Raw genomic sequence first — 18,879 nt, forward strand, 5'->3', positions numbered from 1 at the left:
TGTTCTTGATTTTACTGAGATGCCTCCTTCCTCTAACAATTTACTTAACACTCTTTCAGTTTGTTTTTTACTAATTTCTGATCCCGTATTTCTACTATAATACAACCCAACAAGATGACGCCAAACAAAACCGAGACAGAATGAAATAAAAAGGGAACAACAAAAATCATTATAGCCTTTCTATCCTCCTGACATGTGCATCTGTCCTTTCTCCCTATCTGTCCTAAGACGTACATAGTTTTTCCTAAGATGTGAGCGGTTTTTCTTTCATCTCACTCATCTTCAGGGACAGGCAACTTAAAACAAAAGTGAAGCAAAACAAAAGAGGAATCTTAAAATGGCTACCCATCCTCTCGCCCTGCCCTCAGGGGTGAGCAGTTTACCTTATCACTTACCCTCAGTGGCTCCCTGTGCAAGCCACCAAATGCCGCAGTCTGGCTGGGCACAATTCAGGAGCCACTTGTCAAAAGAAACGAACTTTATTTTTAGAACCACACACGCCAAACAAAACAGCTCCTCAGGAAAAACCCTCAGAGCCCAACTGCCACCACCGGCTTCCCACAAGCCTCTCAACCTCCCCCACTCCTCCTGCTCTTGAGGCCGATTGGCTGGGTCACGTGGGTGGAACCAAAAAAGTCCCCCAATGAGCAGCTCCGTAGTCTGAAAGGGCGGGGAAACAGCCCAATGAGCATCACCGCAGAGGAGCCAATCAGCTAGATGTTGCTGGGGCCGCTGTGAGCCAATCATCAGCTGGCAGTCTGAAAGTTTGCTGGGGCCCCTCCGGCTGTGGCTCTCAACACTAGAATTCTACATTTAAACATTTGTCATGGAAAAAGTACTTGCACAAGAGCATTTGTATGTATGGACATTTCCAACTGCACAAATGGCTTCAAGTCAATGAACTTATAGCTACATGATACAGAAAATACAGCAATTATCAGGAATTAATAGATTAGAGGTGATATCATTGAAAGTTCTTCTTGTCAAATTAGTACCAACTTGTCAACTTCCAGTAAAATAAAAATAAGCTGTGATGAATTTCTGTAATCACAGAGGCTCAGGAGTCAGGAGGATTGCAAGTTCAATGCCCTAAAACTTAGAAGAAAAAGACTATAAAAGGCTCAGTAGTAAAGTTCCCCTGGTTAAATCCCCAGTATATATATCTTTAGAAATAAATAGAATATATGAAAACTGTGGAGAAACAGGGGAGTCAGTCCTGATGAATACACAAAATTTCAAGGACTGGAATTTTAAATATTTCCCTATGTACTTTTACAGTGATAAACTTTTCACAATAATTTTTTAATATATTATGTAAGTTGAAAAATTAATTGGTGAAATAAGCAAATTGATTAATGATACCAAGTTCCAAGAAATGATATATTGTCAATTCTTTAGTGTTATTTAGAATATTTCAATTGACCAAGAATCTGGCACATAAATATTTGATCCATTAAGGGCTTGTTTTTAACACACTCATTTCATATTTAAAATATATATGAATAAATTCATTACAATGTTTATTAAAAAGTGTGATATTTATGAATCTCTTCCACTTTGTTTAAATCTGTCTCTGCTCTCTTAATCAATACAACACCTGAGTTCAAATAACTTTATTGATTTTATTGTTTTAATGTCAATATTTACAGCTGCTTAATGACTTCCACTGAATAATTCAACAGTTTATATTTTGTTGAGAGCTATCCATGGGCTGTGTGTGGAGTGTCCCATTGGATGCCTAATGAATAGGAGAATCAGATGTCTTGGAACTTCCTTTGGTTGACTGCCCAGACGCACTGTGAGCCCTATTCAGCTCTTCCCAGGTCCCACACAGCATTGAAGATGGCATGACCTGCTTCAGCTGCACAGCCTCTCTGAGTTGGGTGTGACCTGACAAGATGCCAATCAAAAATATCACAAAGAAAGACTCCTTACCTGTAACCTTATCCCTGCTTTAGTGTATCCCCTTAAATAAAACCACAGTAGCCATTTTATAATTGTCTAGTTCCAGCTCCTCTGTAGACTGGACCTATCAGGGGCTCCAACATTTTGAAACTATCTTTCCAAATTTGTCTTTTGTTATTCACTAATTATTAAAAACTTTAATTTCTTAGGAGGATTATCCCTCTAAGCAGGCAAGAATTCTCTGGCAAGGTGCTGGCCACCCCACAATAATATTTGTGGATTTTTAAAAATGTAAACTTTCTATTGCAATATAACATGCATATAAAAAGTACACAAACATTAAGTGTACAATTTGATGACATTTTCATAAAGTAAATGCATTTGTGTACCCACATTTGAATCAAGAGACAACATTATTGACTTCATGTTATAAAATCTAAAAGAGCTTCCTATTTGTTAGGGGTCTTGAGATGGGAATATATATTCATTTATAGTCTTTCTATCATATGTGTTCCCTCCTCTTCCACTTGGTAGAGTTGTGTGGCTCTCTTAATCAATACAACACCTGATTATAACACAGCTTAACTTCCAAAGCTCAATAAGAAAAAGCTATTTTCCCTTCCACTTTGTTTAAATCTGTCTCTGTCTCTCTCACTCTCTCTTGAGACATTTTGGAGCCCTGATATCACTCAAAGTCCTGCTGATCAATGATGATTTGATGGAGAGATACAAAAATATGCCTGAAAAGTCACAGTTATTCAGCCAGTAGATGCCATTCACCAGGTATATGAGTGAATGACTCTCAGATGATAACAGTCCCAGCAACCATAGGACTGAAACCACCTAAGAAACCCTATACAAAAACCACATCACTGACCCTAGCCCACACCTAGATTTCAAGAGTTATGATTAAATGATTATTGATGTCTTAAGCATAGTTGAAGACAGCTTGTTATAATGTATATCTAAAACAATATTTTCAATATTTATATAACTAAAACAATATTTAAAGCTTTTTGAAGTATGCATTTGTGATAATATAAAATGGATAGAGACCTACAAAAATGGAAACTATATATTCTATATTTTGAAAATAACTAGAACCTAGAAAGTATGGTGGTTAAGCCTGGAGCACATACCTTGGATTAACATCCTTGCAGTTACACTACAGAGTCATGTGAGGTTCAGCAACCTATCCTCTATGTGTCAGATTTTCCACCAGTGAAATGGAGATTGAGGTAACTTCATTGCCTATCTCAATGGTTTAAGAATATGAGTGACAGATGTCTTAACTTGGTAAAACCTTAAGAACAGTCCTTCAACATAGCAAATTAAATATTCATTAGCTGTAATCAGTATTAAGTGGATAGAAAAATTTCCAAAATGATTGTAGTTTTCACCTAATTTACTTAAAATGTTATGAAAGACAACATGTTTAATCCATTTGCAGCAGTGCACATCTGTAACCCCAGTGGCTTGAAGGATGAGGCAGGAGGATCTTGAGTTAAAACCCAGCCTCAGCTACTTAGCAAGTCCTAAGTAACTCAGTGAGACCATATCTTTCAATAAAATGCAAAAAGAAAAAAAAGCTGGGGATATGACTCAGTGGTTAAGCACCCCTGAGTTCAATCCACAGTAAATAATAATAATAATAATAATAATAATAATAATAATAATAATAATAAATATATGATGTTTAAGATGTAAATGATAAAAATGAAAGTATTTGCTATTTTGAATATGTAGGAATTAATTTATGGTACAAGTATAAATAACAAATTGGGGCCTCTGGGCCAAATTTGGCCAGTCATTTGTTTTTTTAATAATGAAGTAAAAATTAACATTTTACTTTGTAAGCATTTTAAATTAAATAAGTGTATTTAATAATTCACAGTGTTGTGCAATTATTACTACATTCTGGATCAAAAGCATTTGCATCATCACAAAGATGTCTATTCAGTACCTTCCCATTCCCTAGCTTCCAGCCATGGATTATCCACTGGAGTCATTCTACTGCTTAGTAAGTAATTAAGCAAACAAAATCCACCAAAATCAGTTATACAAAGCTATGACTTCTAATAGATTTCTTCTTTTAATTTTCGCATGTCCTCTTTTTTCTTAAATTGCAACTTCCTGATATTTAAAATTTTACTCTTAACTCCCTAATTGTTTTTCTTTTCTTCAATATCTGAGGGAATTAGAGATATTTTACAGGAAAACTTTTCACCAGACATTTTTCTTGTGAAGCACAAGGAGGAGCTCCCTGGACCAGCTCCCAAGAATAAAAGAAGTTGTAATAAGAATCTAATATCTAATATTGAAGATACAAATAGTGATAGTTATTGTAGTAATTTACAATGCCTCCTCCAACTGTGAAAAACTACTCATTTTTCTCCATATTCTCTCCAGCATTTATTATTCTTTTTATTCTTGATGACTACTATTTTGACTAGGATATATTGAAGTCTCAGTATAGTTTGATTTTTCTAATTGCTAATGATATTAAATATTTTATCATATTTTTGTTGGCTATTCATATTTATTCTTCTGAGAAGCATCTGCTTAATTTCTTTTCCCACTTATTAATTGGGTTGTTTGATTTTTTAGTGTAAAGTTTATTTAATTCTTCATATATTCTAGATATTAATCTTTTGTCAGAAGGTAGATAGCAAAGATTTTCTTTTATTCCATAAGTTCTCTCTTCACAATTCTTATTGTTTCCTTTGGTGTGCAGAAGCTATTTAATTTGATGCCTTCCCACTTATTAACTCTTGGTATTGTTTTCTGACCTTTAGGGGTCTTATTTGAGAAAGACATTGTATGTGCCTATATGCTGGAAAGTTGACCCTATGTTTTCTTCTAGGAGTTGTATTTACTCTAATTGTATTTCTAAGTCTTTGATTAATTTTAAGTTGATTTTTGTGCAGGATGAGAGATAAGGGACTAGATTAATTCTTCTGCAGTTTTCCCATCATCATTTATTAAAAAGGCAATCTTTACTCCAATGTATGTTTTTGGCACCATAGTCAAGGATCAGATGACTGTACATGTGTGGGGTTTTCTCTGTCTTCTATTCTGTACTACAAATCAATGTGTCTGTTTTTATGCCAGTAACAAGCAGTTTTTGTTACTATAAAAGTGGTATGCCTGGGTGATATGATGGTTCCATGCTCTGTAGTGTAATTTGAAGACAGATATTATGAGGCCTCCAGGATTGCTTTTTGAATTTAGATTTGCATTCACTATTCTGGGTATTTGAGTTTTCCAAATGAATTTTAGGAGTGTTTATTCTAATTCTGTGAAGGACATCATTGGTATTTTCATTTGGATTGCATTGAATCTGTATATTGTTTTGAATAGTTGGAAATTTTAACAATATTAATTCTACATATCCATGAACATGGGAGGCCTTTCCATATTCTTGTGTGTCTTCTTAAATTTCTTTCTTTAATTGTAGATGTCTTTCAACTTTTTTGTTAGATTTATTCCCAGGGATTTTTAGTGTGTTTGTTTTGTTTTGAGGATATTGTAAATGGAATTATTCTTCTGATTTTTTTCTCTGAAGATTCATTGTTGGTTTATAGGAAAGCTATTGATTTTTGTATGTTTATTTGTAATCAGCTATTTTGTCAAATTTGTTTATTAGTTCTAGCAGTCTTTTGGTGAAGTCCTTTGGATCTTCTATGTATAGAATTATATCAATTACAAACTATTCAATTTAATTATAGTTATATTAATGTAACTATTCAATATAATTACAAAGAGATATTTATTAATTCACTTATTTCTTTCCTACTTTTCTCTCTCATATCTCTTTCTCTTTCCTAATTTCTCTTCTACTGGTTTTGGAATTGGTTTGTTCTTCTTTTTAAAGAACCTTGAAATGAATACCTTTTTTTATGTGGAATCATTATGATTTTTTTATACAGGCACTCAGCTATAACTTTCCTCTTTAAACTCCCTTCATACTAATCCAGAGGTTCTTATATCTTGTATTACTATTCTCATTTGAGTCTAAGAATATTTAAATTTCTCTCCTGATTTCTTCTATAATTCAATTGTTTTGGTTGTTTATTTGTTTCATTCAAGACAGTCATTTCAATATCCATATTTTTACATAGGTTTAGTATGGTTTTGTCATGTTGATTTCCCATTTCATTCCATTATGTTCTGATAGGACATAATAAATTATATCAATTGTTCTGCATTTGAGGAGAGTTGCTTTGTCATCTTAAATATGGCCTGTTTTGGAGATGGTTCCATGAGAAGCTAAGAAGAAATTGTATTAATATTATGTTGAATGAAATATTCTATAAACATATTTAAGTCCATTGGACTCATAATATTTTTCAGGTTCAAAGAGTCTTTACTGACTTTATGTTTCAATGACCTTGATAAACAAACTATTGAAAATCACCCAGTATTATTGTACTTATGTCTATCTGAGGCTTCAATTTGAGTAGTGTCTCCTTTATGTAATTAGTTAGACCCATGTTTGTGACTTAAATATTTATAATTGTTATATCTTCTTGTTAAATTATTGAATTTACCAGTAGGAAGTGACTATATTCATCTCTTCTGATTAATTTTGATTTGAAGTCTGCTTTGTCAGATATGATATTAGTTAATCCTGCTTATTTTGTGTTTCTCTTTGCATTATGTATCATTTTTATCCTTTTGCTTCAGACTGTGGCTGCTTTTATCTGTAAGGTGCATATTTTACAAACAACATATCATTGGCTCTTTTTTTTTATAATCCATTCTGACAGACTATATGTTTAAATTGGAGAATTGAGACCATTTATATTCAATATAATAACAAAGGGATATTTATTAATTTCTGTCATTTTGATTTATTTATGTTTATTTGTTCCAGTTCTCATTTGTTTAGTTACTCTTCAAATCAGATTTGTTCATTTTTGAACTCTGGGGTTTGTTTTTTATTTCTTCCATAGGAATCATTTTTTTAAATAAGTTCTGTTTTGCTGGTTTAGTTGTTCTGAATTCTTTTACTTTTTGCTTATCTAGGGAAGTTTTTATTTCAACTTGATTTTGAAGAATAGCTTTGCTGTATATAGCAGTCTTGGTTGACAGTTATTTTCTTTTAGGACTTTGAACTTATTGTTCCAAGATCTCCTGGTTTTTAGAGTTTGTGCTAAGATATGAGAAGTGATTCTGATTGTCTTGCCTCTAAACCTGACCTGACAATTTTCTCTTAAGGATTTTAAAATTCTATTTTAGTTCTGTATGTTAGGCATTTTAATTTTAATGTACTCTAGAAAGGTTCTTTTTTGATCCTGTGTATTTGGGGTCCCATATCTGGATATATCCCTCTGAATCTGGATATCTGTCTCATTCTCAAGGTTTGGAAATTTTTTTATTATTATTTCCCTTAAAAGGAAATAATTTCTCTTGGCCTGCCTCTCACAACCCTCCTCAATTCCAATGGTTCTTACATTTAATCTCTTAATGTTGTCCTAACATCTATATTCTGATCATGGTTACTTATTTTCTTTACTTTAAAACTGTCTGAATGTTCAAGGATGACCACTTTTTCTTTTATATCTGAGATTTTGTTCTCAGAATTATCTACTGTTTTATAGAGACTTTCAACTGGACATTTTCTTTGATTTATTTTGTCTTTCATTTCCAAGATTCATGTTTGGTTCTCTTTCAATATTTCTACCTCATTTCATTTTTAATTTGTATTCTATAGTAACTTCCTTAGTTCATTCAATTGTTTTTCTATGTTCTCTAGGAATTCATTGATCATTTTTATAATGAGTTTTTGAATTCTTTATCTGATATTTTATATAGTACAATATCTTTGGGGTCATTTGTTGGTGAATTATGAACTCTATGTGGTTTAATATTATCTTGTTTTTACATATTTCTTGTAGACCTGTGTTGGATTTTACACATCTATTAGGGGTGAATATCTCTTCCACTCTATATAGAGCATTGTCTTTACTGTCCAAAGTGTCCTAGAATGATCTTGATTTCGACACCCTTGTAGGTGTGGTATTCACAGCTTTGCATTAATTCTCTCTGTTTTGGCTCTGGCAAGGGATTTCCATAAGTAGAAGCTACAAGCTCACCCCCAGCTGTTTCTAATTAAGGTCTTATCAATAGTGTGTTTTTTAATCTTTGTATTAAAGTATAAGCAGAGATTGAGTGTCATTAATTTTTATGTGGAGCAAGGTGAACTGTATTTTGTTTGAATTTATTTTAGCTGGAGACTTCTCTACCCTGTGAACTTGTAGTGACACTATAGATTTCCACTTAGTCACAGAATAGGGGGAAACAAATGATAAAAACAAAACAAGCAATATACAGCATTAAAATAAATAAATACTTGGATTCTATTATGGCTTCTACAACGTCAATTACTAAAAAAAAAGAAAGAAAGAAAAAAAAAGAAATGGTGGGGTCAGCAATTTTCAATAACAACAACAAGGTGTAGATCTGGCATTAAATCAAGAAACAGGTGTCAACGATGTCATCCACATAAGTAATAATTGCAAAAGTGTTAATGGTAGGAGCAGGAGATATATAAACCAGTTAGTTCCAAAAGATGGTAAAAATACAGTAAACTAAGAGGAATGAAGTGTGATAGGAAGGTAGAAAAGGGTTTGCAATTTTCAAAAGTGAACACAGAGAATGCCATAGAAATGTTGCAGGTGACAGTTATGAGGTTAGAGGAGAAAATAGGAGGAAAAAAGTAAAGGAGGAGAGAAAGAAAAAATAAATTTTGGCTATCAGCAGGAAAAGAGAGAAAGAGAAATAAACAAATGAAAACAATACAAAATGAACAAAAATATACAGATGAAAAATCCTAACCCTCAAAAGACAAGACAAGGAAAATAACTACATTTAAAAAAATGCTAAGAAAAAAAATGTGGATATATGTCCATGAACCAAAGAGCCCTGAAAGAACACACACACACACACACACACACACAGAGAGAATAAGAAAAAGTAAAAACATTATTAATGATAAATGAAAGATTCCAATATGAAGCCCTGGTTAAGAATCCTAACCTAAATATTCGTTCTTCTCTTAGATGTAGCTCATTCTCTCTTGTATTTTCTACTCTACCCTGTATGCTGTTTCCAGTCCTCAAGAGTAATAGCAGCACTTGACACCTCCTATTCTGACCATTCCCTTAGGCACAACTGGCTACAGGGAGATTAAAAAAGGCAGTTGTCAGTCACTGACCCCTAGGGGTTGCACATTCACTTCCATCTGGGAGTTTGGTTTAGGAGAAGCCCCACCAATATTTGTCACAAAAGCAGTAAGAATAAAATTACTAGGGCTGGGGTTGTGGCTCAGTGGTAGAACACTGGCCTCACATACGTGAAGCACTGGTTTGATCCTCAGCACCACATAAAAATAAATAAATAAAATAAAGATATTGTGTCCATCTACAACTAAAAAAATATTTTTTAAAAAAGAATGAGGAGCTGGGGTTATGGCTCAGTGGTAGAGCGCTTGTCCCCTCACATGAGAGGAACTGGGTTTGATCCTCAGCACCACATAAAAATAAATAAAGTAAATATAAAAAGTGAAAAAAAAAGAAAGAAAGAATCATTTTCACTGAAGTGTTCAAAACAGTCAGCAAAATGAATGATCACCAACACAATGGATGATTACCCAACTGTCTTTCTTTCCATTTCTTCTTAAGCTATGTATGGAGAGCCAGAGCAAAGAATGGGTTTTGTTATCCCCTTTATCCTTGTGTTTCTTTCTGAGCAGTTGGAGTGGCCTAAGACTAAAGCTGTTTTACATAAGTCTCAGCTTCCCTTCTTACTGGTATGACATAGGATGAAATAGGAAGAACTATCAGTTGGAGCTTTGCCTGCACAGACAGATCTATGCACACCAGGATGGGTTGCTTCAGTGTTCTATGAGGGGGATTCTGATGGATGAGGCTTAGGTCTAATCACCTTTGTTGGGTGTCTGCTCTGAAGAGAGTAGATGGACACACACCTAGGGCCTGGCAGTTGCTGATCCCTGTAAGAAGTCTAAATCTCAGTAGCCTCCCAAGAATTCTATTCATTTGGCCATATTAAGGTGCTATTTCAAAATCCCAAATAAAATTCTGTGTGTTTTTGAAGAAAAGACACAGGATTTATTCTGGTCAGGGCCAAGGGAGAAGAAAGCAGACAGTCCTACAGCCCAAGACACTGAACACTGGTGGGGAGGCATCTTAAAAACAGAAAAACCACAAAGAATGGGGGTGGGAGAGGCAAGTACAATCATAGGACACAATTCATAAAGTGGAAAGCACCAAGTTCTCAGAATTGGCACCTTTTTATACATAATCAGGAAGCAAGCTTGCATTAGTTCCAAAGTTTAAATACATTGTGGTCAGTGTGCAAGTGGGTGAGGGTAGAGATTTCAGCTCTGTGTGAGTGGGCTCATGCAGAAAGGGGGACCAAGTCTGCACAGGATGATTTGTCTGAGCAAAATATACTCAGCCTGACTTAATTTTCAAATTAGCCCATAACAGAAGGGGAGGTGATCCTCCACACATTCTGAGGCCCCCCCGGCACAGTTTTCCCAGGCATAGTCCCTGAGTGTTTCCACGCCTATATTTTCAGATTCTCTACCCACTGTACCTGGTCATATGAACCAAGGAGACTGAACCAGTCTCAAAGGAGAAGGAAGTTGTGTTCCCACTTTGCTTTTTTGACTTGATTCCCCTGGAGTAAAATCTTCTCTGTGCCTTTTTACTCCCATTTAGCTAGGTATACACTAGGCCACACAGTAGGCATTGCAGCAGTGTTCACTCTGATCTCCCAGTTCTAGCAGCAGCTGAAGTATGGCCACTTCAAGATCACTGCACCACATCTCTCCCCAACAAGTAAAGAAACATCATTTTTCAATTATCAGTGCACAATGCAGCCTCTGGATCAGCTAATTTCAGGCTGCTTTTCTGACCTCAGGTTTTTTTTATATCAAACATGTCCACTGTATTTCTCTCTGTATTTTTCTTTCTTTGTGGTAGACAGCACCATTACTACTACTACAGCCACTTCCACAAATACTTTGGTTCCAATGTAGTATTCTTTGTTTAATGAATACAAACTTCTGAGTCTCTGAGATACTCTGATTGTACAATCTTAAATTTTAGTGAAATCATTCTTTCACCTACCTCACTAAGAAGCAGTATTCTCACTGCTTGTATTTTGAACCTTGGAGGAATTAAGAAGGCAGCCTTCCTCTAATCTGACATCTTGAATCCCCTCCCTGTTGAACTTTTTTGATGGAGCAAATGTTTTCTTCACAGGAAATGGAAGAATTTGTACAGAGTTCTGGAGAAAATGGTATTGTGGTGTTTTCTCTGGGGTCAATGGTCCCTAACACGCCAGAAGAGAAAGCCAATATAATTGCATTTGCCCTTGCACAGATTCCACAAAAGGTAAGAAAAAGTGCCCGTTTAGTGAACAAGTATGTAAAAGTCTATTAAACTTTATAAAGGGTTTGATTAATGAAGCATCCTTTGTGAAACATAAACCTATCATGATACATATAAATCATCTCAGAAATCATGCTTTAAACAAAAATATGTGTGGTATTTCTAAACAGTAGAGAGTGTTTAATTCATGTTAACATTAACATTATGATTATAAAGAATATATTTTACAGGTCTATTGTGAAAATTTAACTCTAAGGTTATCACACCATCTACACAGATACCACATTCTTCCCTGCCACTTCTTCCTTTTCCCTGCAGGATTCCTGAGGGTACCATATACAAAGCAAATGTTATCAGAAAGCTACAAAAAGTTAACTCATAACTGGACCACCACAATAATATTAAGCAGGTATTGAAAAAGGCTAAATTTTATCATGATTTTAGATATCCTATGCAGTACCTTGTTCCTTGCTTACCCTTATTTAAGAAGAAGCTTCTTGAAATCCTATTCTACCTCATCTCTGGCTCAGAGCATTGGAGTCTGCCAAACATGTGCTGAACCTCTGAAACTATGAGTTCAAAATACCCCCATAAAAAAGCATAAGTTTTTTTAATGAATTGTTCCTGGAGTTTTGAGGAGAAATGCTACCCAGAGTTGAACAAGCCTGAAACCCTGACTCCAAATTCATACTAAGTCACATGTATTTGTAGAAAAAGAAAAAAATAAACAGCTTGCACTAATGGACAGGATCCTGATAATTTCTGAAGAAGGAAAATATTAAAGAATGTGTAGAGATTAGTCCTTCCCTCAAAGTGGACCCTGTCTATTATGAAATGTGCCCCAAAGGACATTGCTTCTAAAATATCAGATTAACACATTCAGAGTTAACACTATCAGGAAGAGTCAAACAGAAGCAAGCCTAGCATGGGCTGAAATTCAGGAGATGCAGCTCCATGAAATGCTTTAATACCACATTTTCTACATACAGAATACTCTTGTGATCTTTGTGTGCTTGCCATATACTTTGTAGTTTTCTATCTGATATAGTCTTCTCCTAATCACTCAAGTGTTTTTCTTTTCTGCAGAACTAAAGTTACTTTGCTATTCACATTACATATAGAAGCTAAGCACTTAGAAATTATACTCCAGTTCATGAAGTCTGCTTTCAATTTCCAAAGTCAGCTCCTTGTTTTGATTCTAGCCATAAAAATATCTTGAATCTATATGAAACTACCAATAAGACTTTGTAGTGCATCATTAAATAACCACAAAACCTTTTTAAAAATCTAGCAACCTCAAAATTTTGCCCTTTATTTCAAAATCCATGTAATTATTTACAAGTTGCTAATAAGCTCTTCCTTTTAAAACTTAAAAGAATTTCCAAATCCACCAACATTAATAAAAGTGTAGGTTAAATTGATAAAGTGTGGGTGACAGTTCACACGTGCCAGTGAAATGATTCTTGTAGTTAGTGCTTAGTAAAATGCCATCTAAAACAAGTTACCTGTAATCCCTAGTTAGAATTCATTTATTTCTCACAAGTAGCTGACTGTATTGTTTTGCTTTTGTGTATAAAAAAATGCTAAACTTGTCGCGACCCCTCACCGGCAAGGGAAAACACGACACAGGATTCTTCTTTCAGCAGTTTATTCAGGCCTTGAGTCATGTATCATCTTCTAGCGCCCGCCTGCCGCCACACCCAAGCACAGCTTAATAAAGCCCCCCGCATCCCAATCCTAAGCCGCCACGTGGATCTCTCTCATAGGGTGGTAAGGGATTGCGCGCCAACTGTCCATAAAAGGAGTTGTTTATCACAGGCCACAGTGGAAGCCGGCACCATCTTCTAATGGCGGCCACGGTCTATAAGAATGGCTTACCACAAAACTGAAATAAGTACCTTAAAGAACTAATGAATATATGTAATATCCAATCTATGTCAATTAAAAGAAGTAAACATGATGATATTAATTTTCAAAAATGAAAGCTAGGGTAAAATATATTAAACAAAATAAATATGGAATTTAAGTTTAGATTTTAAGAATTCTCATTGTTTAAAATTGTTTGTATTCATTTTATTATGTGTAAAATATTGAACCAGATGATCTCTTAAATTTTTATAATTCAAACATACTCTAATCTTTAAATCATAGAATAAGGTACTTTCTTTACCAAACAGGTCATATGGAGATTTAATGGCAAGAAGCCAGATAAATTAGGACCCAACACTCAGATATACGAATGGATCCCCCAGAATGACCTTCTTGGTAAGACTCTGGGATAACTCCTAAAAACATGAGTACAGTCAATCTGGATGATTACAGTTCAACAGAAAACATTTATTGAATACTTGTTACTGTAAAAAAAAAATTGAACACAATGTTCAAATTGTTTTAAAATTATTTTCCAGACCCATGGATGGTTTGGAAATGCAAAATAAAAAGCTGCAGTTTTATTATTCACAGTCATTATATACAAAATCCAAGTTATCTTATTATTTCTGGTGCAATTACCTTTGCAAGAATTTTTCAGTCAGTTTCTGGATTGTCTCTCTGTCTTGTTTTACATCTATTTTTAAAATAATTTTTTTAGTTGTAGATGGACACAATACATTTACTTATTTTTTTATGCTGAGGATTGAACCCAGTGGTTCACATTTACAAGGTGAGCACTCTATCACTGAGTCACAACCCCAGCCCCTTATTTTACATCTTTCTCTCATTCATTCCCTTTGTGCAGGAATATCTCAAATACTACTTGAATGTAACCACCAGGTTGTTTTTTTTTGTTGTTGTTGTTTTAATTAACAGCTATTCTTTTATTTTCTATAGAAATGAAAGCACAATCTTCATTATGAAGTAATGACACATTTCATAATGAAGTGTGGTCTCTCTGTTCTCTGATTTCAGTACCATCACCATTCTACTTCCTGCTGCTTTGGACATGCTACATGGCAAACTTAGTGACTTCAGTTTTTGTTTTTTTTCTTAATGAGAAAATGTGCTAACATGTCCTTCATGACTGTATTTTTCATTAGTACATGTTGATTCCTTTACTCAAAAAAATGTTCTATTTTTTTTTACCACCTATCAATCTTGTGTTCAGTTATCAAGTCTCAAGTCATATACTCCCTCTTTCCTGTAGTTTTCACTTAGTACTCCAGTGGACATAGGTGCTTGTTCCTCCAAGATATGAAAAAAATAATTCAGTGCAGGTTAATAATTCATGGTTACAATAATCTGTTATCTAAAATACACTGCTCCCTCTAATGTCTTATAATACACATTTCTCATTTCATTTCTAAGATTTTTAATTAATAATTTTGCTGACATTGACTCAATCCTAGGTCATCCAAAAACAAAAGCTTTTATAACTCATGGTGGAACCAATGGCATCTATGAGGCAATCTACCATGGGATCCCTATGGTGGGCATTCCTTTGTTTGCGGATCAACCTGATAACATTGCTCATGTGAAGGCCAAGGGAGCAGCTATTAGATTGGACTACAGAACACTGACAAGTGCAGATCTTCTCAAGGCCTTGAGGATGGTTATTAATGACCCTTTGTAAGTACAACTTTGACATTGGGTAGTATTCATGGAAGGATTGTCTTCTCATCAATGAGTATAAGTTTTATCCCGTTTTGAGGATGGTATTTTTGAAAGAATTTAAAAGATTTAATCCACATTAAATCTTATGTATTTCTAACCAGTTTAATCAGTACTATTTCCGAGTTGTATACAACTTCAGATATAAGTATGTCATATTCACAGTAATTTATCAATTCATCGGTTTATGGACATTTTTGTTGCTTTCAATTTTGATTATTATGAAAAATGTGTACAATTTTATATGAAAATAAGTATTCATTTCTTCTGGTAATTCATACTAGAACTACTGGGTCATATGGTAATTTTATATGTATTAAGATCTTCCAAACTGTTTTACAAACTAGTTGCAAAATTTTTTGCAGCATCCAAGCAACATAAGAGATCCAGTCTCTCAATATCATTACCAGAATTTGTTATCACCTGTTTCTTTTATTATAGCCATCCTAGTGAATAGGATTGTAGCTCACTATGGTCATGACTTGCATTCCCATTATAGCTAAAGAACATTGCTTTATGTGCTTATTGGTCATTCACTTATCTTTTTGAGAGAACTGTCGGTTCCAATCCTTTGTTCATTTTTAATCAGTTTATTTATATTTTAATTATTGATGATAATATTTCACCATATTTTATGGATATAAATCTCATCAGATATATGAGTTGCAGATATTTTTATAACATTCCATGTGGTTGATTTTTTTAATCTGTGGTAACTTTTGAAGCACAATAAAATTTTCTACATTTGATCAAACTGAACTTCAATAATCAACCTTTTCCATACTGCAAGGTGAAATCATGTGAAGTTGTTTCTCTGTAGAATGACTATCTTCAATTCAGCTCTCATTTTTCATAGTATAATTGTTTAGGAAGGTATCACTTAAAGAACAAGTATAATTGTTTAGGAAGGTATCACTTAAAGAACAAGTTCAAAATTACATTTCCAAAAAGAAAATAGTACGACAATGAATAATAAAAATGCTCTGAATGTAGTTAAGAAAGAATAAAAAGAGAAGTAAAACAGAATGTGCACATAGAAAAGAAAATACAGATTAAAAAGCCAGAATTAAATATGAATTTAATTAATTTATTATGAATTTAATTTAATATGAAGTTAATACATTATGTCCTAGAAAACTTTACAGTACCTTAACAATCTCTTCTCCTCCTCTCCTGATCCTCTTCCTCTTATATAATAGTCTTCCTGTTACTTTTATATTACATCTCCCTGTCAGATTCCACATATCAGGGAAAATATGCAATATTTTTCTGATTTTTTAAATTTATTTCATTTAATATTAGAATTTCTATTTTTATCTATTGTCCTACAAATGATCTAATTTCATTCTTTATGGCTCAATAATACTGTGTCTGTGTGTGTGTGTGTGTGTGTGTGTGTGTGTGTGTATGTGTCTGTGATATATAACACATTTTCTTTTTCCACTCATTTGTTGATGGAAACCTGGGCTGATTCTATAATTTGGCCACTGTGAATTGTGCCATGAAGAGTGTAAGTATGCAGGCATCACTCTAAGTATGATAATTTTGATTCTTTTCAGCATATACCCAACATAGTATACCTTCATTGTATGGTAGTTCTATGTTTAGTTTTTTGAGGAAATTCCACCCTCATTGAATACATTACTTTCCATTTGCACCAATAGTGTATAAATGTTCCTTTTTCCCTGCATCCTTTGCCAGCTATTATTGTTACTTGGATTCCTGATGATAGTCATTCTGACTGGGCTGAGATGGAATCTTAGTGTAGTATTATTTTGCATTGGTTAAAGATGTTGAACATTTTTTTTAAATATATTGTATTAGTCAGATTTTGTTGTTGTGACAAAAATACCTGACAGGAAGAACTTAACTTAGACAAGGAAAACTTTATTATGGATCATGGTTTTAGAGGTTCAGTCCACCATCAGCCAACTTCATTACTGTAGGCCTGAGATGAGGTTGAAAATCACAGCAGAACAGCATGGCAGAGGAAAGCTGCTCAGCTCATGGCAATCAGAAATCAGAGAGAGGGAGTGACAGGGATTCAGGTACAAAATATATTCCCCAAGTTTACATTCCCAGTGATCTACTTCTTCCAGCTACATCCTGGCTACAGTTATCACTAAGTAATGCATTCACTTCCATTCAAATGCATTAGTCCACTGATGAGACTATACCTCTCATCATCTAATTATCTCACTTTGAACATTCCTGTGATGTCACATGAGCTATGGGGGGGTTATCTATATTCAAACCATAACATGTCTGTTCAGCTCATTTGCCTATTTATTGATTGGTTTACTTGGAGAATATTATGGTATTAAGCCTTTTGAGTTCCTGCCTTTTGATTTCCTTATACATTTTGAATATTAGTCCTATCCAAAGAGGAGAGGGCAAATGTTTATCCTATTCTGTAGTCTGCCTCTTCATTGTGATGATTATTTTATTTACTATGCAGAAGTAATATGCCTAGACAGAATACTATGCAGATACATATGCCTAGACAGAATAAGCAAGGGGAAATGATATCAGAAAACATGGCCAGTGTCTAACCCATTTGAATCTACTAGTACAAGAACAGATTTGGATTTTATTCCACTTGTGAAGAGAAATCAAATGAAAATTTTGAGCATACAACTTCATAATTTTAAAAATATTTAAAAATATTCAATATTTTAAAAATATCATTCTAGCTACCAGTTGGAAAAGAGACAATAGAAGGTAGAAATGAAGAGGAGAAACAGAGAATGGTTAGGAAGCATTGGAGCAACATGATATGATTCCTCTTTAAAAGCTTCAAGGTAATCTTTCACAAAGTGTATGCCTTCTCTTACTTATTAGACTCAGAATTACTCATAATTATTTCCTCTGATGGAAAGAATTTTACTCACCTCTCTGAAATTCCATAGGAACTTTTGAGATATTTATACATCAGAACATTCCAATTTAAACCAAACATAATATGGTAATAAAAGCAAAAATATACCATATACAGGGCAAGTCTATAATATTTATTTTAAATCATCCATATGGCACTTTCCTATGAAAAACTTTCATTGGCTTCATGTGCTTAGACAGATTAACTTACTTTCAATGTTGATCCTTTTATGTTTCACCTTTAGATATAAAGAGAATGCTATGAAGTTATCAAGAATTCAACATGATCAGCCAGTGAAGCCTCTGGATCCAGCTGTCTTCTGGATTGAGTATGTCATGCGCCACAAAGGAGCTAAACACCTCCGGGTTGCTGCCCATGACCTCTCCTGGTTCCAGTACTACTCTTTGGATGTGATTGGGTTCCTTCTGGCCTGTGTGGAAACTGGGATATTCATCATCAGTAAATGCTGTCTGTTTTGTTTCCAGATGTTTTTTAAATTGGGAAAGAAGAAAAAAAGGAAGTAATTGTACCCAGGCCTGAAGCTGGGAATCCTGATAAATGGCTCCTCCTGTTAACTTCCACAAGAGGAGGCTGTATCGCTAGGTTTCTTACTTTTGCTAACAACTTTTCACATATCACTTTGTCAAGTCAAATTTTGTCTCCATAAAATTCACTCCCTGTGTAAAATACAGAAGTATTTCAGTTCAAGGAACAACTATTAGAGGAAATAAAATTAAACCAAAAGTTTATATTGCTATTTATGATTCTAGTTTTGTAGCTTTAACTTCTCTGAATAAAGCCTTCACTAATTAGAGTGTTGTGACAAGATTTGCTCTTCCATTTTTTTTTTTTTTTTTGAGACTGGTAATGTTGTTTGTCTTTCACTGTACATCCAGCCTCAGCGTCCCTTCTTTCCTAAAAGATGTATGAAGGCAAAGTCATTTCTCAGTGGCTTTAGAAATGTAATGATGCCTACCTGCTTTCTATTATCAAATTGGAAAACTTTGGTTTTAAGAGATCACTCACTTTTGCTCTTAATCCTTTAAAAAGTTTCACCTAGATGGTCTC

General features: G+C 34.1%; 1 protein-coding gene across 3 annotated transcripts in view; it reads left to right on the forward strand.

Moving 5' to 3' along the window:
* LOC107158800 (UDP-glucuronosyltransferase 2B15-like) overlaps positions 1 to 18,623 on the forward strand; it is a 115,309-nt gene extending 96,686 nt beyond the window's left edge. The window contains exons 4-8 of one of the 3 annotated variants that reach the window (XR_007341452.1): positions 11,199 to 11,330; positions 13,505 to 13,592; positions 14,672 to 14,891; positions 17,627 to 17,734; positions 18,056 to 18,139. Coding sequence is in view for 2 of the 3 variants with exons in the window: in XM_048785748.1 (XP_048641705.1) it covers positions 11,199 to 11,330; positions 13,505 to 13,592; positions 14,672 to 14,891; positions 18,056 to 18,335 (720 nt within the window). In the remaining variant the exon portion in view is untranslated. Of the gene's footprint in view, positions 1 to 11,198; positions 11,331 to 13,504; positions 13,593 to 14,671; positions 14,892 to 17,626; positions 17,735 to 18,055 lie in introns of all 3 variants that reach the window. The other 2 variants (XM_048785749.1, XM_048785748.1) reach the window with 2 other exon arrangements.
* The last annotated feature ends 256 nt before the right edge of the window (positions 18,624 to 18,879 follow it).

The sequence above is a fragment of the Marmota marmota genome, unplaced genomic scaffold, assembly GCF_001458135.2.
Source record: "Marmota marmota marmota unplaced genomic scaffold, marMar, whole genome shotgun sequence".
In the NCBI taxonomy this organism is placed as follows: domain Eukaryota; kingdom Metazoa; phylum Chordata; class Mammalia; order Rodentia; family Sciuridae; genus Marmota; species Marmota marmota.